The 24,716-nt window shown below is 36.1% G+C and overlaps 1 protein-coding gene across 10 annotated transcripts in view; it reads left to right on the top strand.

Annotated features, from left to right (window-relative positions):
* Positions 1-24,716, top strand: part of UNC13C (unc-13 homolog C) — a 158,911-nt gene that overhangs the window by 79,034 nt on the left and 55,161 nt on the right. For all 10 annotated transcript variants that reach the window (XM_038147216.1, XM_038147211.1, XM_038147212.1 and 7 more), the window contains 7 exons: positions 1,935-2,104; positions 2,963-3,078; positions 4,471-4,634; positions 11,210-11,360; positions 13,721-13,789; positions 15,063-15,152; positions 15,944-16,072. In XM_038147216.1, coding sequence (XP_038003144.1) covers positions 1,935-2,104; positions 2,963-3,078; positions 4,471-4,634; positions 11,210-11,360; positions 13,721-13,789; positions 15,063-15,152; positions 15,944-16,072 — 889 coding nt within the window. The remainder of the gene's footprint in view (positions 1-1,934; positions 2,105-2,962; positions 3,079-4,470; positions 4,635-11,209; positions 11,361-13,720; positions 13,790-15,062; positions 15,153-15,943; positions 16,073-24,716) is intronic.

Raw genomic sequence — 24,716 nt, 5'->3', positions numbered from 1 at the left:
CCACTATAGAAATCCCCTGTCAATTATTTCTGTTGGGTGCACAGCTAAATGCAATTCAGGACTTGTGCAATGTTAAGGAGTAACTTAGAGCTACATTTCAGGAGAATTAAATAGCCTAGTTTCTTAAGGCAGCAATGCATATTTGGTCCCTCTCTATCTTCCTATATTTTGTCTGTCCTTGCCAATAGCTTTTGAATTTCGTGGTCAGTCAGAGAAATTTCACAGATTGCCAAATAGTATGTCTGTCATGTTCCGTGAAAATATGTGGTTAGAGAGAGATGAGATACTAACTGTCCTCAGTATGAGCTCTTCCCATAACAGATACCAGCAGTTCACATAAAGGGGTAATTTATGAAAACCCCAGCTATGGGAGAAGATTCAGTAGGTCATTGGGGTTGGTTGGATGTCAGGGAAGCCATAAGACAAAAGGAAACTGCGCTTTATTAGTTTTGCTAATCACAGAACAATGTGCGTTTTAATTACCAGAATTATCTGCAAAGTTAAAATCTGGAATAGAAGACAGACATAAGGGTTTCTATGATACTGAATGATGTCACAGTGTGGCAGAGTAAAAGCTGTGCATGCCATTTTTAGTGTCTGATTGGCCTTGACAATAATAGTATCATTTACAGCACTTTATATTTCCAAAGCCCATTACCACCACTGATTAATTCTTACAATACCCCTGAGGGGTTCTGCTTGGAAGATAAGTTGGAGTATTACTGTTTTAATACTGAAAACAAAGACAGATCACTAAGTAATGATAGTGCTTGGAATAGAATTCGAGTAAAAATTCTTAATCAGGTGTGAAAGTAAGGCCCTGCTGAAGATGAAAATTTGCAGCTATGCTTCAAAGTCGTATTTAAACAAAGGTATGTAATATAAAAATATTTCTGTAGCACTAGTGATAGAATATTAAAAACAGTACTTCATATGGATGCATGGGTATGGATTTAACTGATGCCAGCTCTGTACTAGTCAAACATCAGCAGAAACTTTTTCACTAACCCAAACCTCTTCAGTCAGTGTTGGGATATTCCAATCAAGTCATCAAAATCCATCACCAACAAATAGTAAACAGTCCTCATTGTGCCTTATAGGAATAAGCAGTAATAGAGTTTATTTTCCATTTCTGGGCAAATAAATGCAGGGTGCAGCTGGGAGTAAAAATTTTTTTCTACAGTGTACTCTAGATTGCAAGTGAAGCCACCTCATTCCCTCATACATCCAGCACTTCTTAACTCCACTCAACCCAGGAGGGGTTAGTAAGCCACTTAAATTTACAAGAATTTTTTTAGAACATGGCATGGTCCCTACTCTTTGTCCTTACCAGGGAATGGGGGTCTTGAAGAACATTCATGTATCCTTTAAAAAAACAGCTACTTATTTTCCTGGGATTTTCTGGTTGCCTTTCTTTTCTTGCTGGGATGTTTGTGCATACTTCTTGGTTTTTAATAAAAACTTCCCAATACACAATGGAAATATTCTTTAAATTTTTTCTTGCTTTTTGTATTACTCCAGAGTGCTACTTTGGTAGTTTACTCTATGTACTACATGGCATTCCTAAACAAATAAACCTGACTTAACTGTATCTTTCCTAAGATATTCATTACATAATAGCATAAAGAAGTATGAATTTCAAATTAAAAATTTTTATGCGCAGTTATTGAAATTCCTAAATATAATCTTTATGTATATATAATTCAGTTAATTTATTCTCTATATCTGTAATAATTCACATATATATAATAGGGTTTTTGTCCCTGTCAGTCTGGGTTGGCCTTTTTTTCCTCTGGATGTTTCAGATTGTTTGTGTGTTGACATTTGGTGCAGTTAAGCAAGTGTGTGGAGATTGAGTTTACTGAACTAGACAGCAGTACAGAGTAATATAGTTTATATATCACTCACATTTTGTTTTATTTTTGTTTTTCCAGTGAATGTCACAACTCTACAGATAGAATAAAAGTAAGAGTGTGGGATGAAGATGATGATATCAAATCTAGAGTAAAACAGCATTTCAAAAAGGAGTCAGATGACTTCCTTGGGCAAACTATCATTGAAGTAAGAACACTGAGTGGAGAAATGGATGTATGGTATAATTTAGGTATGATTCTTACCGATTTTTTAAAACAAATTTAAGTAGAGTATTATTGTCTTTCACTTTGTGACTTCAGAATTTGTAGCTTTGGTACCAATGTATGACTTTTAAAGTATTTAACATAACAGGTTGATTAGAAAATGAAAGACAGAACCCACACTGCCCCATCGCCCTATGCAGGGAAGGGGTAGAGAAAATCGGGAGTCAAGTAAACCTGTGAAGAAAGGATAGGTGAGGGGAAGGTGTGTTTTAAGATCTGGGTTTATTTTTTCATTATCCTCCTCTGATTTCACTGGTAACAAATTGTTTTTCCCCCAAGTCGAGTCTGGTTTTGGACATGGAAGTAATTGGTGAGTGATCTGTTCCCCATCCTTCTCTCAACCTATGAGGCTTTCATTAAATTTTCTATCCCCTGTCCAGCAGAGGAAGGGAGGTGATAGAGCTGGGCTCACTCTAGAGTGGGCACCCACCAAAGCAGCTCTATCACCTCTCTTCCTCTGCCCATCACACTCAGAGTAGTCCAGGTTGTTGGTAAAGTCTTCATAGCTACAGGAAAATAACAATAATTAGTACAGATTTCAGGTAGAAAATCACAGTAATTTCAGTTGAAAAGGGGAAAGTAGTAAATAAATAGCTGTGCAGCCTTGTTTGAATATGGGAGATAAAATAAGAAAGATTCTTTACTTCATAGTTAGATATTCTATTTTGTGGCCTGAACCATGTGTGAGGTATTAAAAAACATTTTTGTTTTCAACAGCAGGACTCTCTGCTTTAAAGATTAAACTAGAATGATTTATGAAAGCTTTTCATATGACATACATGTGTTCTTGGTAGTTACTAATGTATTATTTTTCCACTCTTCAGAAAAGCGAACAGATAAATCAGCTGTCTCTGGGGCCATTAGACTGAAAATCAATGTTGAAATTGAAGGAGAGGAGAAAGTTGCTCCTTATCATGTGCAGTACACCTGTCTACATGAGGTATGTTGGAGAAGTTATAGTATACAGTATAGAGATTACTGTTCAGTTGTTGCATGCATAAAGAAAAAAGGCTACAGAATATTAGAGCACTGAAACAACTGCTGCTGTACTTGAGGACAAGTTTATTTTAGGTTTCCCATCCTGTATTGCTGAGAGTATCAGGTTGAAAGGCAGGGGTAGAACTACATGAGAACAACAATCAGATCATTCCTGCCAGGAGGTGTTAGAAAAAGAAGTTGAGCCAGATAAACTATACCTATACTGTTTTTTGATTTAGCCCTTTGATACATTATTGTTAGCATCAGGAATATAGGAACATTTCTGTGTATTACAGAAGTATACTGTAAAGGATTTCTTTTGTTTTACAGTAATACATATTTTGGAGAGTGAGAAAAAGGAGAAACACAAATACTAAAAAATTTAATTTTCCTTTCATCTTGTTTGCTTTTGTCAACATTGAAAAAAATCATTACTGATAAATAGGTGTGTCTTCTGAAAGATTTTCTTTGTAATTGATTATTCTTCCTTCAAGTAGTGATTCATGATTCTATTCTGGAAATACAAGTAGTTTCTGAAAACTGATAGCTAATACATGGCTGAAGGTTCACCACTAGCATGCAGCCACAAAATCCCATTGTTAACCATTTATAAAATCAGATATTTAGGGCATTTGTGCTGATCAATTTTGATCTGAAATTGCAAATGTTGGACTTATGAAGTAAATGACAATATTCAAATGCTTTTAAGAGAATCCAAGAGACAGTTATGGGCTAATCAGCAAAACTGAAAGTATGCTGAGGTTTTAGGGTTTTTTCCCCAATCACTGAAAATAGGAAATAAAATCTGTTGGATTTTTTGGATACATATGAAGTTGTAGAATTTGTGAATACATATGGAGCTAGGCAATCTGAGAAGAATTCTATGGCATGAACATCAAATCCTAGCTTTGCTCCCAAAGGTACTAAACCTAAGCTTTATTGCACACCTTGCACAACTTGAGAGGCACCTGCAGTACTTCTGTTAGCTCCCTGTAACTGAAGGACTTAAATAACGAATTTGAAATTTATTGGTCACAGATACAATTGAAAATGAAACACTCTGTAATAAGTATTACAACATCATGATTTCATTCATTAACAAGGATATATAAAAGAGAAGTTTCTGCACTATTTTATGTTGCAGTCTTTCTATGCCAGTTAACAGACAGGACTTTATATCAAGAACATACAATGTGCTGAATCACAAGCTTGCTGACTGGTTTGTGCCAGTCTTTGAAATAAATGAACAATTCAAAAATTGACTAACAACATCTTGAAGTCTATATGTAGGATATATTTTCAGAATGCTTTTTAAAAGCCAAATTTTCATTTTGGAAACATTTCTTACCTTTAGAGTCTGTTCCATTACCTGACAGAAGTAAAGTCAAATGGTGTGGTGAAAATCCCCGAGGTGAAAGGTGACGATGCCTGGAAGGTGTACTTTGATGATGCTGCACAGGAAATTGTGGATGAATTTGCAATGCGCTATGGAATTGAATATATTTATCAAGCTATGACGTAAGTATCATCATGGCTGGCTTTCTGCTTGGCTGTCAGCAATGTGTTTAAGGGAAGTTACCAGTCTCAAGCCTTTGTGAATTCATTCACCGTTTCTCTTCCATTCCTGACTTTAAATTCTTATCATTTTGTCCATCTGGCTCTCATTAAAATGCTTCTCATCTGCAGTGGCTTTAAGATATTAGCATTTTATAAGCTGTTATTGGTATTACAGCTAATACATTCCTTAATCCTTATGATACTGATATATAGCACAGTTCAGAAAGACTTCCAGTGTTCCAGATGCAACTGGAACAGGGTTTCACAAGCCCTGTACTTTTTTCTACTACTATGGAAGCTCACTAGTGGCTATAGTGAGCTTCCATAGTATATGTAAATAATTTGTGCAAACCATTTTTAACAGTACCGAGACCTATTACTGCGTCATCCATTCTGAAATAGCCGTCTGAGCACCACAGAGCTCAGAGGCCTGCAGGCATGAGAGATCCATCGTGTGTTCTCAATTTATCCAGCAAAAGGTTTTCTAGTGAAAATGACTATACTGTGCTGGAGCTGTAGAAAAGCAGGGAACTCAAAATGAGTGCTATAAATATAAAATACAGACTTTTTTTTTTTTTTTGCAGAAACTTGATATTGTGGGATTTTTAATCAAAACATCTCTCATATTTTTGCATCTCTTTACCTCCTAAAAAGAAGGGTCTTATAATTAAGTATGAGAGTACATAAAAATCTCAAGTTTTCTTTTTTTAGCAGAATATATTGACACCACCTACTGTTGCAATGAGCTTGTCTTTCACTTTATGTAGCTGTCTGTGAATTGTTGTATTGTTCATCTAATAGAAGTTCAGGGAATGTATTTTGTACTACGCATGTTTTTAATGATCTGCCTTCAAGGAACTTACACAGAATGCAGAGAATATTCAATGAAACTCCAGAGTTCCTCTGTTTTGTATTTAAAGTACATATGGAGGAATTCATGTGTTGAATTTCATGAGTGTATTTGTGTTTCTGTGTTTAGTTTCTCTGTAGTTTTGTGTGATTGTTATGTCATTTATTAACTTACCCTGTTATCGTAGTTTTATAAGTTGATTTAAATTGGTATGGGGTTTTTTACCAAAATGTTAGTGGTAGAGTTGTTCCTGCTGTGAGTATCAAAATGAATTCAAGTTTTGACCAGAAATGAATTGTCAAGAGTTAATATTGCCTAAGGAGGGCTGTTATTAGCAATTTGCATAAGAAATAAAGGGCTGATTTAGCATTAGTTTTGTCTTAACTATAGCCCTAGTCATTGATTATCTCAATATAACATGACTATATTTTTGACTGACAACTTTAACTGTCAAATTATTTTGAATTTTGTTTTTCTTCATCTCTCAATGTATTCAAGTACTGCAAAATTTTCAAGAAAATGTTTGAAACTGGTTTTAGAAATTGAGATGTTGCAAAAGTTAGCATTGCAAAAATAGCAATATAACTGATAGAAGTTTATAAAATCTTTTTTACTTAAAAGTGGTAGAAATTGACAGGTTATATTTTTATATAAAGAAGATGCCTTCTTTTTAACTCAGTAAATAACATAAAATACAAACATTCATAAAAAGTAAGTAGATTTAGTCTGCGCATCTAACATGGAGCTGGGCAAGAACTCCAACACATTTTTCAGGAGTCCTTACTCAAAAATTCTAACCAAGCCATTTTAAGTTAATTGACCTCTTTTGCCTTGTCCTCTTTTTGTTCTTGCTTTCTTCTATACCTTTTCCCCCAAATTTCCTTGATGTTGTTGACTGCAAACCAGGTATCTGAAGGCAGATGTAATGAGAAAAGTGATTTTAATACTGATAGTCACAAGAAATAAAAGTTAAGATTTCATTTTCCCCATACCCACATCCTTTTATATTTTAAAATGTTTCATGTCAATAATGAGCACTGCCTTTTTGAGGGGATGGCCCCAGCCTGTTTAAGTTGGGAGTAAAATCAGTGATGCGTGTAATCTCACGTAATACTTGGAGAAAAATATATATTCATATATGTTGTTTTGCTGAATCATCTGCAGACACATCTCAGAGTATTCAGACTTCGGGAAGAAGAATAGTGAAGACACTAAGTCTATTTGTCATGAGGAATTTTCTTTTGGACTATTATCTCCTGGTTTTATTTCTTTTTATGAGATTACCTTTTTCTTCTGGAACAATTTTAGTGGCTGGAAGAAAATGTACAGCTTCTTGATTTGGAAAATAGAATTATCAGATTGCATTTTGTAACAAAGATCTTCTACTAAAACAAAAGCAATTTGCTACTATACAACAGAGAGAGCATTTGAATGTAATCACTTTGCCCAGAGGAGTATTATGTAAGAATTTTTTGCTTGAGAATCTAGTTGCAGAGTACTTCTACTGCATGTCTCATGGTAACATTGGAAATTAAAATGTTTGTGTTTGTAAATGCAAAACAGACTAAGCTTTAATACCCCAGGATGCAGACCCTAGAGAGCATCTGCATTTTATCAGACCATGTGAGCTTTAGGATGCTGCTAATGAGATGCTCTTTTTGCCTGAATTTAATTTTCAGTATTCATATTTGTTTTAAAGTTAGCTATTATAAAAAGTTTCAGTGCCACTAAATGCTAGTCAGTCTTGACCCTTGTAAGTATGGATAGATGCCATATGCTGGAGTAGGAGCATATGCCTTTCTGCATTTCTACACAACATAAACCTGATTAAGTTTTCTAAAGTAACCCAGTCTAAAGTGATTTGGCATCCCGTTCCACTACAGCAATAAACAATCCCACTTGTCTATCATTTCTGGTTCATTATGGTGGCTTTGTCATCTATGATCAGTTAATAACCCCTGAATGTTTCTTCCTGGCCCTCAATAGTTATTTACATCTTCTCCTTTAGAGCACAGAAATAATATTTCAAAATTTAGTCTTGATTTTCTAAACACAGTGAATATACTCATACTGGAATGTGTGAATCAGACCAGGAGATTTCACACAGGTTACCTGTCTGCTGTAAGTCATTGCCCTCAGTGGGACCTTTTTCACCAAACTTTGAGAGGATGAATTCAGGTGTGGTTGCACCTCTTGCTGGAGACAAGAACATGTCCACATTTTTATGAGATAAATACAGACACCTTCTCCCTAAAGATGCTGACTTAGAAGGGATGTTTTACTCTCAAGGTACAGATTATGACTGCACAGTTCCTGAGCAGGGAAATCTGCTTAAAGTTACCAAATGTGGAATTCATGTGAATAGAAAAACAGCCATTGACCCAAAGTAAAATACAACAAAAAGACTGATTTTGTTGCAGTAATTGCAGCTCTTTGAAGTCTTGACTGTGTAGGTTACATAATCCACTCTTCTTTCTTATGATTATTTTATACTTCCATTCCTCATGGAGTCTGTACTAGGAAAAGAAAAGCGAGACCATTACAGCCATTCTTACATGGCTCAGATGAGAATTTTTTTTTTGTTTTGTAATGGACAGCAGCCAGACAGACACTGTTAGCCACAAGACTGGTACCTGTAACTCCCAGAAGTACAAACATGGATGTGTGAGACAACAGGGAGGAAAATAAGTATCACAAAAAACAGGAAGAAAAAATAGAAAAACAGCACAGTGATCCAGCTGGCCTTTATTTTGATGACTGTGGTGAGTGATGGCAGTTTATGCTGTAAATTCAATGTCTAGAAGGAATCAAACTGAAACTTTATTTACCTACATATATTAAGCCACAGTCTGCAGTGAAGAAAAAGTAACTTTTTTCCTGTCATTCATCTTTCAGCATAATTTACTTCTCTTTAGAAGGCAAAAATCCGAGCACATATTGCAACAGGGTTTGACTAGACGCTGAAATTCCACATAATATCAGCAGCCTGGATTTACTGTGGAATAGAGACAAGTGCAATAAAAGCTCTATTAAGATCTTTACTTCTTACTGGCAAGAGTCACCTCAGGTAGAACCTAATGATTCTCAATCAGCAACATAGCTCTCATTCCAGCAGGTTAATGGGCACTAACTATGTCATCTTGTTCTCCTGCTAGTTTTCAATTAATGTAGCAGCATTACAGAAAGCACACAAATCGCCCATTAAACTAATTTTTTACTGATAGCATTTGCTTACTGATGAGTACAGCACATCAATTAGACTCCTTTCTTCACTAATTCATGCTAGCAGAAATATGGGAAGAATCCCAGGCACTATCTATTGGTCAGAAAATTGCATAGTAAGAAAGCTGGAGCAAACAGGCCTGGTTTCAGCTTATGCAGCACAACCTTACTCTAAAATGTGTGAGACTTAGCAATGGTTGCTGTGACGTCATGTGCCCACTAGAAAGTGTCAATAACTCATGCTACTGGCTCCTGTTCTCAAAGACCTGCAAAAACAAGGATAGGTGTTTACTTTGATTTATTCATTTCACCAAGCAGAAGGAATCCAGGTATCTTGCAGGTAGCTGATAACCTGAGTTATAAGCACTCTGAGTCATGACCCGTATTGTGTACTTAATAGGTCCTGTGAACATTAAAGATTTTAATTAAATAATGGAGAGAAACAAGAATCTGTCACACATGCTTTATCATAATTTTCACTAAGCACATTACAGGTGAAACAGTGCAGTGATACAATAAGGACATAAATTGCTTTAAATTTTCCTTGTGAAAAATTGGTACAGTTAGGGTCTATTCTCAATTTAAGAATTCAGTACAGGTCATGGGTAGCTCATTGTGAAATGGTTAGGGGAACCTGCAGAAGACACCTTCAAATGTTGACCCAGGCAATATTTCCATGGTCTTTCATGTTCCCTGAAGGCAATTGAGACAATCTCAGTGATTTCTTTGCTGCTGACTGCTCCTTTTGCCTGCCTCCACCCTCAGCAGAGCATATGTTACAGGTATGACTCTAAGGCCAGTGGGGTTATTAGTGCCTTTTTATCTCCAGATTGATGTTACTCAGGCCCTAAGGACCTTTAAGTCCACTAAAAGACTTTTGGAAATTAAAGGTCATCAGTTTAAAAGTAATAATTATTTTGTCCGATTTTGTCTGATCATCCCTACATATATTTCCCAAACTTACTCATACATAAGGAGATATTTTTGTTAGCTTTAAAGGTTGCCTTTATTGGTGAGAACCACCTGACATTACTATTGTATTTGATTACAAAGGAAAGTACTATTCTTCTACTTGACAGAAAACATGTGACATATGTTTTGAAAGATTTTTCTGAGGGATAGAGAACTGTGTTTTTCTTTTGTTGAATTCACATTTCAGTCTTCAAAAGCACTTCTTGAAAATACTGGCAATGAATTAAAGGTTTGGTAACGCTATTCTGTGAGCACATAGCTGGGGACAGTGGCTCTAGTCCTGGCCCATGTGGTTTGTTTCTGTGTAGTTTTGAGCAGCTTCTCTCAGTTATGTAAAATGCAGGTAATGGCACTTAATAATTGCCCCTACAGGAAAATCATCTTGAATAATGCCTTGAAAGATGATTTGGGCAGTAACAGCAGTTAAGGGTATTTGGCTTAAGTTCAGCAGGAGAGTTCAATTGTACCATGTGTTAAATTTTTTCTTGGAAGGGCATTAGTGCCCAGGTGGTTCAGGCCCAGCAGACTGCTCTGCCTTATGCTCCTGAGGAGGAACAGGAGAGAGGAGCCAGAGACTCCAGCTAAGAGGAGCATGTGGCCAAATCAGGACCTTCAGTCATACAGAGCCTGATTGGAATTTCTTAATCCTCTTCTCTTTGTACACCTGTTTGTACCACCATCTTTTCCTAATCCCCCTCATTCTCTTTCCTATTTGTGTACATTTAGTCTTTATCCCTTTCTCTCTGCAAGTCCTGCCTAATTATAGGTCTTGAAATTAGGAATTTGTGTTTGCAGTGATGATGTTCACTCTCCTCATGAGTCAGATCTTTCATTCATTTGTACCTGTCATGCTTTGCTGTGTTATAAGCTCTTTGTATGCTTCCAGCAGGCATCTCCTGTTTCATTAAACAAGTAAACAGTGCTGCTACATTGCACCTCTGGTTTTGGCTGCTTTGGGTTTAACAGACTGATTACCTAAATTTTACTGGCCTGGATCAAAGTGGAAGAGTTTCATTATGGCCTAATTCAAATCAAGGTGAACCCAGAAGCTGCTTGCAGCACCTTTCATTAATAATGTAGGGTAAAATAAAAGCCACACTCAAATGCTGGTTTGAGTCTTTCAGTTGGCAACAATTAAATCTTTTTCTACTATAGATCTCTATGATTTTCCATGATGATGAGTTAGAGTTTGCTTTTTAGGTTTTCTTTAATAATCAATGTTTTGTTTAATAGCAATTAAAATAGTTAAGTCATGTTTTTGTGTTTAGGATTAACAGAGTAAGAACTGAATATGGATCTAATGTGGCCAGTTTGAAAATATCAGTGTGCAACAAGTGGCAACTGTGTCAAACATGTCTGGATTTTCCTCATATACATCTGTACAATTTTCCACCAGGTAGCCTGAAAGTTACAAAGTTAGAAAGAAATTATAATGGGAGAAGAAGCAGATTCCCTGCCATCCTTTATAACTATTGGTTTGTTTGAATTTCAGGCACTTTTCCTGTCTCTCTTCGAAATACATGTGCCCTGGTGTTCCAGCAGTTATGAGTACATTGTTGGCCAATATAAATGCTTTCTATGCTCACACAACAGCAGCAACTAATGTATCTGCCTCAGATCGCTTTGCTGCTACTAACTTTGGGGTAAGTAGATTTTCTTTTTTAATAGAGTTATGGTCCTTTTTTTTTTCCTAGTATGTTCCATATTAACTTCTACATTGATTTTTTTTTTTAATTGCTCATTTTAAAGAGTAAAGGTTGTTGTTATCTTTTGGAAATTTTACCCTGAGTCTTTAAAATCAATCATAAAAGCCAGAGAAGGTGCTGCTCAGCTCCTTGTGAGGTGTAGAGGGTAGAAAGCACTGGCTAGTACTGGTTCATAGTACTAAAATCTCCAACAAACAGGTTTTTGTTCTATTGCAGTGGGCCTTGCAAACTGCTGACTGCATTAGACTAAGTATTGGATGTAATTCCTTTCTTGGGCTGTGTCGTCAGTGAACTCATGTTAACCTAATGGATGTAGCCATAAAGGCTGCTCTTCTCACAAGGATCCATAATAATGGACTCATTCTTATTTTTGCTGAAATTTTTGCTGGTGAATTGTCCAAGTCCTGGATTTTAGGTATCAGGAATTTTAGGAGAAATAGTAGCACTTCAGGATGTGGTAATACTTCTTTTGTTATTGCTAAATTGTCTGCTGTGGATTAGTATCTCAAGGCATGAACTTCCTAGTCTTTGAACATGATAATAAATAAAGATCCATTCACTCCTTATTCTGATTTCTTCACCTACTCTCAGAGGAGTTGAGAGCAGTAAGGCAGAGCAATAATTCAAAGAGGTTGTCTTCATAGCTCTGGTATTATGCATGATACAGAGGGTATAAACAATCTTATGCTGAAAAATGCGTTTATTCTTCCCTCTTTTTTCTTTTTTTAGTAAGGTTTTAATTTTTAGGGTTGATATCAAAGGTATATTTGATGTAACAGTTTTCATAAAATACTATTTATTGGCATGAAATGAAATATTAATCCTAATTAAAATTTCACATTAAAATTTCAAATTCAAAATTTTATTTGAAGTAGTGTTAGAGGCACTAGTACTGTTCTCCAGTATTAAATAATGGAGGAATTATGAATTTCAGATTTTCAATATAAAATTATGGAATTATACGTATGAATGCATAAACCAAGAATTACTTAATATCTTTGTTGAAACAAGTCTTCTCTTTCAATGTTCAAGCTTTATTAGACCTTTGATGCAACTTTTGAAATTTAGAATGGTGTGCTGGATTTTTATCCTTTTTTCCCATTTTTCTAATGATCAGAACTACTTTTGTCCTCAGACTGGGCAGAGATTAAGTCCTTTCTCTGGTGGTAATGCCAGTTTGCCTCTGACGCAATTCCAATCCAATTCATAGTTCAACAGATGGATGGAAAAAGAGTAGTAGGAATCACTAAAAGAGATTTGGAGCTCTTTTTTCAAACAATTGACTTATAGGCAAAATATCAGATTATTCTTCTCTCCTGGGTCAAAAGGCATTTGTTAGTGAATAGCTGCACATCATTCATCAAAAAGAACATCTCGAATTCAAGTCCTCAGGCTACAGCTGGGAATGATTTGGCTGACTGAATATTTCAGTAGAGCTTTATAACATGACAAAAAAGTTCTCTTTTGATTGATCCCTTAAGGGAACTGTGCCAAATTAGTGGGGTTTGGTGTAGGTTAGAACTCCACTGATGAGAGACCGTGCACAAAGACTCTATTTCCAAATTCCTGATCATCACATTTGAGGGATGGTACAGATACAATCAGTGCACCCTGAGAGCTATCAGATCCTGCTTCTTCCAGAAGTCTGCTGCTTTCACATAGGCTGAGATTTCAGTTTTGTGCAGTAGACTATGGAATATGTTCTAACATGGTAATTAGAAACTCATTAGTATTACTTGAGAATGGCACAACTCAGCTGGAAATCTCACAGCAAAATACTTTTGCTGCTCCTTCATCTATCAAGATAACAAGTTAATCTTCACATTTGAAAGGAAAAAATATAATTTCATTGTATTAGTATTACTTAACTTATTCCTACAAAAGCCACTGTTTCAGAAGTATAATTTTCAATCATACTTTTGCACCAAGTTCTGTAGTAAATGAGCATTATTTCTTACTTATTAAAGGAAGGGGGAGGTGTTTTCTTCAAGAGTTTAATCAATTGCAAGGCAAATATAAGATAGGAAAATGTTGCATTGCAAAATCTTTGTGACCTCCCTAAATGTATTGCACAGCTGCACAGTGTTTAATGCATACCAGGTATACAACATGGAAAGGGAAAATAAAGTGAAAGAAGCCTTGAAACACAGGTGTTGCAAACCATCACTTGTATATGAAATAATGGGGAAAAAAATTATTTTCAAATAAGTTAAGAGTGGAAAGGAGCTTTCTAAAACCCCAGCAATTACAGGAACCTGCAAATTCTAGTGCAACATATTCTTCTTTTCTTTTTATAGAGAGAGAAGTTCATAAAGCTGCTGGATCAATTGCACAATTCTCTGAGGATTGATTTATCTAAATACAGGGTATGTACAACATATTCTATTTGAGTCAACATGAGAACCCCCCAAATCCTTTGGAACAAAAATTTACAGAATTTAAGCTGTTTAACACCAATATTATTCCAATTTGACAAAAAGAAAAAACTTCATATTTTCTTTCCAAAAGCTAAGAATGGGTCAAGGGATTATCATATATTTAAGAAAGAGTAGTATTCAACAATTTTGATTAAATTGGTCTATAACTAGTATTAAATTGATGAAGTTAATTCATCTGGGAATTACCTTCAGTGACTCAGGTAGTGCAAAGTGCAGTTACTGCTGTGTTTTTTCTGGGAGCCTGACATCTTTGCTACAACTTGCATGCTACAATAGTGGAAATGTTGGAAGAGTCTTGTCTCCTTGTTTTTCTATTTGGTAGGAATTAGTTTCATTTCTGCCTCATGGAATCTCCTTCCACTGAGCTGTGCTCCAAAGCCAGCCTTTCATGAAAGCAGGCACTGGGTACCTGCCAGTTACCATTTGGTTCTGAACTCCTTCTCCAGTCCACTGGATCATGAAACTTTTGCACAATACCTAAGTTAGGACTTCATCACATGTGGCTCTCCTTTCAGCTTCTAGGAGTGGCAGCCTCCAGGTCAAGGACTTGTCTGTTCATGTGGCCTGTTCTCCAAAACTGGAGGAGAAAGGGAATATTTAAAAGAACCCCAAGGCATTAGAGAGTATGGAAGTTGCACATACTTAGTTTTTAAGACCGTATCCTTCATGAAGGAGATATGTTCATGCTAAGATCTTTTCATTTTGAAGAATGCTGTCCAGACAGTATCGTAACATGAGGCTGATATTTCATTAGTGGGAAGTTATTTAAATAACCCTACTTCACATCACTCTGTTAACCCAGAGATCGTAGCAAAATTTTAATATATTATTTCTACATTAAGCTTGCTACTGCATTTATGCCTACAAATGATATATGTGCCATGTAAAACCCGTAAATTATTTTCATTAGCAGCAGTTCCCAGACTTCTTGTAACATTTTTTATTCCATCCATGTTTTAGAAATATCACAATATTTTGAATTATTCATATTACAAGTGCAGGAGAATTATCAAAGGTGTTCCTACTCATGTCCAAGGGATACTCATCCTTAACTACCTCACAGGCAGAATTTGGGTAACGTGAACATCTCTAATCCTTCCAAGCAGCACTTTATGTTTTCTTTGAGGGTTTTTAACTAGTTGTTCAAGGATTTTAGCTGTAACTCAAATTTTGCGTGATTCCTCTTTCCCTGATTCACCAGGATAATTTTCCTGCCAGCAATTCTGAAAGACTCCAGGATCTGAAATCAACTGTGGATCTGCTTACCAGCATTACTTTTTTTCGGATGAAGGTATTGTCCTCTACTTGCACAAATCAATTTCCTAACATTAAAAAAAAAATTACCTTTTTACTTAGTTTAAAGTCAAGTCACATAAAGCATACTTAGCTGAACTCCTTAGGAGTCATATAGAAAAAGGGTTTTCTACTGATATAATAAAATCACAAGTCCAACAGCAAAATAGGTCTGTTAACTATTTGCCTCAGTCTCTCCAAAGGTTGACATCTAAGAGGTCAAGCATGGAAATATTTTTGGAATGGAATGGTACACATTAATATTACTGAATGAAAAAAGAAAAACACAAAGCAACCTTTAGTATGTTATTCCATTGCATTAGGCAACTACATAAACAGAATTAAAATAATCCATTAAGTTAAAGTTTGAATTAATGTATCCTGAAATGGAGTAAAAAGATGAACCCTTTGCTTTAAATAAATAACTGCTATTTGGCTGATATTCTTATTCAAAGGAAAGCACATATTATACAGTTTAATTATTTCCTAAATATTAAAAAACTGATAAAATATAAACCCTCAGCTGTAAAGATGTAAACTCTTGGGCACGCATGCCTCTTTCATCATATAAGTATTTTAATTTAAATAAAACTTTGTGATAAAGTCTAATTGCATGTGTTTTAATCTATCTTTGAACTAAATCCACCTTAATTCAACACAGTTTTAATTATTTTTATCATTGCTTTGTTTGAACACTTTTCATCCTATATAATAGAACTCCATTCAACACCTGGATATTTGTGTTCACTCTAATTCTGACATTCTCCCATTTATGAAATATTTAATTAGGTCCTGGAATTGCAGAGCCCCCCTCGAGCCAGTACTGTGGTGAAAGACTGTGTAAAAGCCTGCCTGGATTCAACTTATAAATACATTTTTGACAATTGCTATGATCTCTACTCCCAGTTAGTGGATCAGGTAAGGTCAAAATGAACTTCTTCTGTGCTATTGCTCAATCATTATTGTTAGTTTTCCTTTAGTAAACAGAAAGTCTTCTGGTGCTCCTTCATATCAAAGCACTCAGATTTTCATTTTATTTATGCATGGAGGAGCAACATACCATATATACACCCACAGAGAGCATTGAACTCTAAAATGTTTAACATGAGTTTCAAAATGGACACATGACCATAATGTAGTCATCAAGTTAGACATGACTGTGAAATTGTCCAGTGGTTTTGGAGAAGAGGACATTTGATTGATTACAGTTCATTTAAGATCTGTAACAGGAAAATAGTTATTTAAAATCTAACATTTCACTTCTGTAGCTTTAGAAAAAAAAATGATTTGGTGAGCATGGTATAGTCCTTCCAGCCTTATATTTTAGTACCTATGATGCATACTTGGATCCAAGCTTTAGTAACTGTTTTAAGAAAGCAGAGGATTTCTTAATATTAGTCTATCAGGTTGAGCTATCAGTGCAAAGTAATTATAGCATTTGTTGTGTTCCAAATGTCATGCAAAATCCTTGAGAATACTCTTTATTTTTTACAATAATATGGTCATTTCATAAGTAATGCTAGAATTAATTACGGTCTTAAAGGAACATCACTTCCTTATCATATTACCATCTGTACCTTGTATTTGCTTTCTGGATGGTACACTGAAAAAATGGTAGTTCTGTGACTATTCCAGCCTTGAACAGAATTAACTAAGTTCTTTGGCAAATGCACTTTTGTGTGTGTGTGTGTAATTAATAAGAACACTCATACTAATGATATAAGACTGCAAATGAAATTTATTTGTATTAATTCATTTGTTTATTTAAGTGAAAGAGATTTCTCTTAAATCTAGAATATGAATTCCTGTGTTTTAGGAAAGGTGATATTTGTTGTTCAACGTTTCTGAAATGAGAATTTATTTTCTCACATTGGATTCCTATTATGTGAGAAAAGTTAACTGTAGCTTTGAATGTAAGAAATTCTCACCAGCACCAATAAGCACTCCACACTTAGTGCTGATGTGTGTTTATCCTACAACAGATTATACTGTAAGCTGAGTAGGAGCATAAATTAGTGGAAGGAGCAGCTTCAGGCATCACATCTATTTACGTCATAAACTGTTCTGTTTTCTCGCTAACATTTACTCTGCAGCAATTTGATCTTGTCTGGTAAATATAATATGAACTGCTGCTAGACTGGGTATTACATAAGCCTGCAGTTTATCAGTAGATTCCAGTGCTCAGTAAACAGCTAAAAGTGATGAAGTCTTACCTCTGCAAAACATTGTGGCAACTGCAAAAGCTTCTCTGTATTCAGAAAATTCACAACTTTTTTTATGAGGATCCATACAGTCATTTAGTCTGTCTCTTTTAAAATATGGTTTCAAAGTGCAGAGATATTACAGCTTTTCTGCTTGGTAGAGAATGTAAACTTGCTTAAGTAAGGGTTCTCTCCCTCAAATTATATTTGAGGCAAAACAGGCAATGTTGTTATATTTTTCTCTCATGCAACTCTACTTAATGGTGGAGAAATAAGAAGTCCTGAAATAAATAAAAAAAATCTACAAGTATTCACTCTGTTGGAAAACTGAGTTAACTGCATTTTACTGTATTTCTGCACCTCTTGAGTTCTCCTTCACAAGATTTCCAGCAGGGGCAGTTTTATATTAAAACTTTGAGCAGACAATTTTCTGTACAGTTAAAATCACAAAGCAGTGCAAGAAACTTTAGTGAAGAAGTGTAAAATGCAAAATTTAAAATAAATAGATTGCATTCAAAATAATTTATTTCTAACAGCAAATCACATAAAAATAAATTCAAGCAACAGTCACATATAATCTTAATGCCAGACAGTAAAACTTTCTTTCCCAGAAAGTGGGAGACAATTCTGGGAAATATAACTGGTCTACCTTTAATAGAGAGATGAGTAAAATTAATTCAAAAGACTACCTGAATTCTGCATCAGCTCTTGAGTTGTACAAGGAGACTTTGTTCAGCATGATCCTCTTATGGTTTCCAATCAGTATATCCAAAAGTGCATTTGGTTTTAGGAACACTTGAGTATGCAGCTTGTTTGAACCTATAGCACTGGAGGCTTTCCAGTGAATCCAGGTGACTGCCTTGTGATTCCACTGTTATAATAATGAAGCAGTAGCCAGTATCGTAATTAAAATTTCATTAGCATTGTGTCCAAGCCACTTAGATTAGACCAAATTCCACCGTTAAGCCTTCCTCAGAACCCTTCCCTTATCTCTGCTCTCTCCCCATCAGCTGAGGTCCCCTCTCCTCAGAGGAAGGGGGCTCATCCTAGCGTGGTTCTGCACACAGGAGGTTCGTGTTTTAGCTGCACAGCTGAGCTCTGAGCTGTGAGCCTGAGCACTGAGATCAATGAGCCCCAAAGCAACAAGGAATGGTTCTTATGTAGGTCAGCACCTGCTCTCACTCAGGGGAAGGACTGGCAGATGTTGTCCTGCTGAGGCCCCTGCACACTCAGGGTGTATCTGTGCTTAACTCAGGGTAAGCACCTTCTGCAATTGCTTTTGGCTGCAACCTGAAATTCTCAGAGATGCCTGCCACAGTATTTCATGAAAATATGCTTCAGGTCTCATTGTGTGGGATTGTTTAATTTTGGGGTGAAAATAGAGCAATTACTTAAAAGTGAGGGGCTTGAACTGGAGTTTTTGGATATTTGCCACTATAAACACAATAAGTAAATCACAAAATATGCTCAGCAGTCTCCAATTCCTCTTTTTATCACTCTCTACCTTTGTGTCAGGCAGGCAATCACCATTAAAAAGCTAATGTCTTGCAGCAAAATATCACCCCTGAGGATATTTCCTGGGGTGAAGCATTGCAAATACTAACAGCATGCAAAAATGTCATACTACAGTTCCACACCAGAATACAAAGAACAGCTGATGGCAAAAAACCAATGACTACATCAGACAGTAAAACATGATAGCTTGACAGTCTTACTGACATGTATATTGCTATCCTCATTGTTGGAGACAAAGCCCTCTGATGAACTGTCTAGCTCCTTATGCAGCACATGCAGTATTTTCTCTTTTTAATTAATGGTTATCTGAGTGAAGTGCTTAGCTACCCTATGATAAAAAAAAAAATATCCTGGAGAAGTAGTTTAGGAAGCACTTTGATAGCTTTCTGACTCAATTTACAGATATGTCACTCTTTCTGTTTTCTTGAGAAAACAAATTTTGAAATCCTGGCTGGTGCTCACAGTGACTGAAGTCCCTTCAATAATTCTTTTTGCAGTCTTCTCCACTGAGTGACACCAATGAAATACAGACCATACCATTCATGTTATCTGAAGAGCTCTTGATCAGTACAAATAATTTCATGACTGATAGCACCAATATACTGGAATAAAACACTGGAGTACTTTATATTTGACAGCAGCTCATCAGAACAGGCCTGATATTCTACCTGATGTTAGGGACCTTTACTTGAGTCTTATCTCAGCTCTGCATGTGGTCACAGCGCAGCTTGGTGCGGACAGGAGGTGGCAAAGAGCAGTTGACTCGTTCAGGAGCCAGGGGTGATACAGCTGCAGCAGCACAGTACTCTGCCCTTGCCATTCATCTCTCACAGGGGTACAGAACCTTGGGCTGGGTTGATTATGAGCTAAAAACATCTCAGCTCTGGGAATCGAAGCTGTGGATGAGCATGTGGGTGGGCCTATGCTTTGGGAGCTGGCTCAGTTTTGCTTTACTCAGTGGTGAGTCCCTGGTCACTTTTCCATTGTTTCTGAAAGTTTTCTCTCTTTAGTAGAAATGACAAAAAAAATTTTTTTTAGATTATTTATTTCTTACAGAAATACTGCAAGAGTTGAAGCATGACTGTGATGTGTGGTTTTCAAGCACATTCAGAAGTATGAATTGAGAAATAAAGTGCAGTAGTAAAAGCTGCTTACTACACAGAGTTCTGTTTTTTAGGCATGCAAATTTCAGTGTCAAGTAGTAATTCTTGTGAGGCCCTTTGTTATATTTCCATATTGCTTTAAATTCACTGAAAAGGTTCTGACTTTTCAAATCTGGCATACAGAGGGTACTTAGAGATCTCTTCTTGCGTTGCAGCATTGTGTTTGATGGACAGCATGTTAACCACAGTAATAGAAAAACATTTGGTAAATTTCTTCAGAACAAAAGGATGCATTTTGTGCTGTGGCATTCCCAACCCCATTCTGAGAATTCTCTGTCAGAAGAAGATCAGATCTTACAGATATAATTTCTTCTTAGTAGCTTGTCTGAGAACACTGGTTAGAAAGTCAAAGAGCTTGCAATAAGTGAGGAGTCTTCTTTGGTCTCCACTTACTCCCTGCAGAAGCAGAACACGTCTCAGTGAGTGGGTCAGATCAAAGCCACAGTATCACGTGGCTGGCCACTGCAGAGGAACTATGCACGTTACACTGCCCTAAACAGATAGACCAGTTAAACCAGCTCCGTTCACCTGCCAGTCCTTGAAGGAAAAGGCTGACGATTCTTGATGAGAATTAATCCAAAAGAATTCTGTTCCACTTCAGTTGGTACTGGAGAATACATAAAGTTGCCTGGAGAAGGTGTGGGTGCCCCATCCCTGAAAGTGTTCATGGCCAGTTTGAATGGGACTCTGAGCAATGTGGTCTAGTGGAAGGTGTCCCTGCCCAGAGCAAGAGGAATGAAAAAGATGATCTTTGACATCGCTTCCAACCCAAACCATTCTTTTATTCTATGATGATTCTTCAAATAGGGTTTCAGTTTCAAATAAGTTAATGGTTTAGGAGTTAGTTACTGTGCAGCAGCACTGCACAGGTTTTGAATGCATGTCTGCAAGTGGTTTCTGGCTTTAGGCTCTGTTGAGTAAGTTCTGTAAGGCCAAATTTTCATTCTTTTAGCTATTAAAAATATCATTAAAATGATATAAAATTCTAAAAATAGGTAGGTGTAATATGTGAATATCTACATATGTGTACATATATAGTGCATATTGTATATTTGCTGGTGATTCTACATTAAGTAATATTATATGTAACATAAGTAATAAATATGCCATTTAAAATATGGAAGAAGTGTTAAAATTAATATTTCATTATCTAAAACTGGTCTCTAAAATTGCCCTCTGCAGCCTTGTGCTGATCAAGGCTACAGTGTTGTTTTCCATTGAGTTTCCACTGTATCATTATTTATACAGAAAATTTTATATTCTGAAACCTAGCTTGGGGCTTGCAGCAGACAGCAATATATAACATTCTGATATCATAGAATTCAATTTATCAAAGTCACATAGATAATAATGGGTATTGATTTCACAGAACATAACAAAATAAAAACAAAGAAAATTAAACCAGACATTCATCTGGTAAAATCAGTGATGGGAGAAGTTGAAAGCCCTCTGTTTCTCAGACCAGGCTTTACAGATCTGTCTCAGTGTAATAGAGATGTAGATTTTAATCTTGCTCCACACTGGGTCTCAGATTGCTTTCTCCAGTCTCAGCCACTTTTCTAGAGCACAAAATGTTTGTTTGTCAACAGTTAGCCTTTTTTTTTTCCACTAAATTCAGAAAACTCCCTCTACATTTTATTTTTCTTTTTAAGAGGGTATCAAAGCACCAGTAATGATTTTGGAGGCTCTGTGCTGCATGATCCGTTGCTTGCATATGAATACAGGTGACTAGGAAATTGACAGTAGAAGGCAATTGAGAAAAAACATGATTCAGTGCAAATAATTTATTTCAATTCATATCCTATGAAAAATTCTTCTTACACACTTACTCTTTCTGATTTTGATGTCTTCTGTGGCAAAAAACAGAGTTATCCCCTACTTTGGATGTTGCATTTAAAAAACCCACAGAGAATCTCCAGTACTTACTGTATTTGTGAATCTTAAGTGAATAGTAAGTCTTCTCTTTAAAGACACTTTTCTTATAAGGTGTTTGCTACCACTGTAGGGTGATCCTAAAGACAAGTACCTAAGTCAGTTAATATGAGAGTATAAAAACCTGTCTTTTTGGTGAGATACCATCTGCTCTTATTGCTTGTTGCCAGCAGAAGCCCCTTAGGAATATCATTGTTGTGCCTTTGGCCAGTCACTTATTGAGCTTTTAAGCACAGGACATCTTATGGCATTTCATAGTTCTGTGCATGTGGGCAGCATTACCTTCCAAAGTGATGTTACAGGAAGTCAAGATATTTTAAATAACTTTTCCTATGTGAAAAAGCTCATGGAAAAGAAAGTGATTCTGCTAATTGGCAAACTTTGGTTCATATCAGTATTCGGAAAAGTCTCTTGGTTACTGGAAGAGCAGTCTGTGATTTGAGCTTGTTCAGTGCTGTATCAAACAAAAACAGAAGAGAGGAAACTTCAAAAACTCACCTATTTTAAAATTACGAACCACTACTAGCATCAGTCTAATTAATCGTTTTGTCATCTTGCTATATCAAGAATTTATGTTCCTCTTGACCTTTTCAGTTGTATTTTTAAAAAATTCTCATTGTTATCATCCTCTACAACAGTAAGCAGTATTTAGGGTCTCCTATCTCTTCTGACTGTATTTGTTCCAGTGTGGCACTAATTAGGTGTATCAGCTAATTTTTTTTTTCACTGACAGTTTCTTTCAAATGGATGCAATGAGAGTGGAAAAAAAACCTAAATTGAAATCAAATTTCCACCATTGTTTTACCTCATTATAACAGCACTGCTCCAAGCCAGAGCTGGGATAGCACTGTCAAACACACAGTGTGGTTTTGGGCATTGCCCTGTGCAGGAATCCAAGAGCTGGACTCTGGTCCTTCCAACTCAGAGCCATATTTCAGTATTCCATAATTCTATAAGGCTTCTACAAAGGCATCTGCTGTACATAAAACAAATAATAGTGCTGACAATAATAAGGCAAAAAGAGCTTGAATGATTCTGAGCATGTCTAACACACTAGGTAGATTTTAGGATAAAGAATGGAAGTAACAGCTAGAGTGGGCAGAGTATGCACTTTCTGTTCAGGACATAAAACTACATCTGTAATGTGAGACTATTTTAAAAATACCTTCTCTGGGACTTTTGAAAATGTCATACAGATTTTAAAGATATTTCTTTTCCAGAGAATTTTTGTAGAAAGGACCTCCTTGTGTAACTATTACTTTGTAAATCAGTTAATTTTTGCTATCTCTGTTAAAGAAGTGAATTTTCCATTCTGTGATTCACATTCACAGCCATGAAAAGCTGTCTCAGCTACATGTCACTTGCTGTGAAATAGAGTTCTTGGATAAGATGGTGAGCTGCATGAGAGGTGGCTTTGTCTTCTACAGCTGCCTTTCAGTTGGTTTTATTTAACAAGCTTCTGAGAAAAAAAATGGTCTATTAGACATACATCTTTGATGTAGAAACAAGGTCTTTTTAGTAAAAATCTAATGTATACCAGGGAAAGCTCTTATGAGTGGCATTGATGCTCTAATGTTCATTTCTGTTTTGAAAAGCTCTCTCACTTGCATGAACAGTTGTTAATTGTTGGTGGCACCAGACCCACCATCCTTTGACCTGCTTCTGAGCTTTATCTCTGTTGCTTTAGACACTGAGGTGGTACCCTTTGTAGTTCATCTGAGTATGTAGCAGTGTGATTAATGATACTTGTCTAAAATATTCCACAGTGGCCACAAAAACAGTTTCAAATAGGTGTTGTTGAAATTCCCTTTCTGCCATTCTGAATGCTATTCATAGATAAAAGTTAATTGGGGTTAAATTAACATTTAATTACTTCACTGTGACACTAATATGGTGTTAGGCATATTCAAAAATGTACCAGGTCCATTGACGTGGTCATAGTTGGACTGGGAATGAGAAGTACAGGGAATATGTGTTTAAACTTGCAGGATCACAGGCATGTTTATTATCTGACTTACTATCTGAGACCCCTTTCAATCTCACACAGCAGTGAAGAAGAGCATGTGCAGGCATAGTTCTGTGAGGCAGAAATTATTCATGTATGTGTCCATACAGAATTAAAAATATTTATTTTCGTATTTGCGCCCCTACAATGAAGTTATTTATTGGACATTGATAAGGAATCTGATCCTTCTGCCAAGCAAAGGAAGGCAAAATACTTTTGCCTAGGAAATTTTAAGTTAAGAGTTCATAAATAAAAATTTTAGAGACAAAGTCTGTGTGTCAATGCACATTTTAGTAAAATTAAAGAATATAAAATTCTCAATAAAGGGAAATTCAACTGCTTCTACATTTAGACCATACATCATAAGCAGCTGTTAAGCTGAATACCTTCAGCATATAATTCAAAACAAAACATTAAACACTCCTCAGCATTGATTTTTTCAGTCTTTATTGTGTTGGGTATAAAAGTTCTGCCTCAACAGGCAATTCTACCTTTGCTGAGTCTCAGCACAGCAAAGAATTTAATAACGTATCTAATTACAGTGTGAGCATGCACTAAAAACCAAGTCTCTATTGATCTCCTCTGCTGACATGACAATCTTTTCACTATGGTTCTTTATATTTGTGCGCTGCCGAGTACAGTTCTGCTCTGTTGGTTAGCCAGTCTTGGTCCAAAATTTCTCAAGATTCTTAGTATGTCACTCTTCCCAACCAAGGAATAATTTATAGGTGGAACTCCCATAGTAT

Source organism: Motacilla alba, chromosome 10 (assembly GCF_015832195.1).
Source record: "Motacilla alba alba isolate MOTALB_02 chromosome 10, Motacilla_alba_V1.0_pri, whole genome shotgun sequence".
Taxonomy (NCBI): Eukaryota; Metazoa; Chordata; class Aves; order Passeriformes; family Motacillidae; genus Motacilla; species Motacilla alba.
The sequence above is the reverse complement of the archived record's forward strand: the minus strand, read 5'-3'. Positions and strand labels throughout refer to the sequence as shown.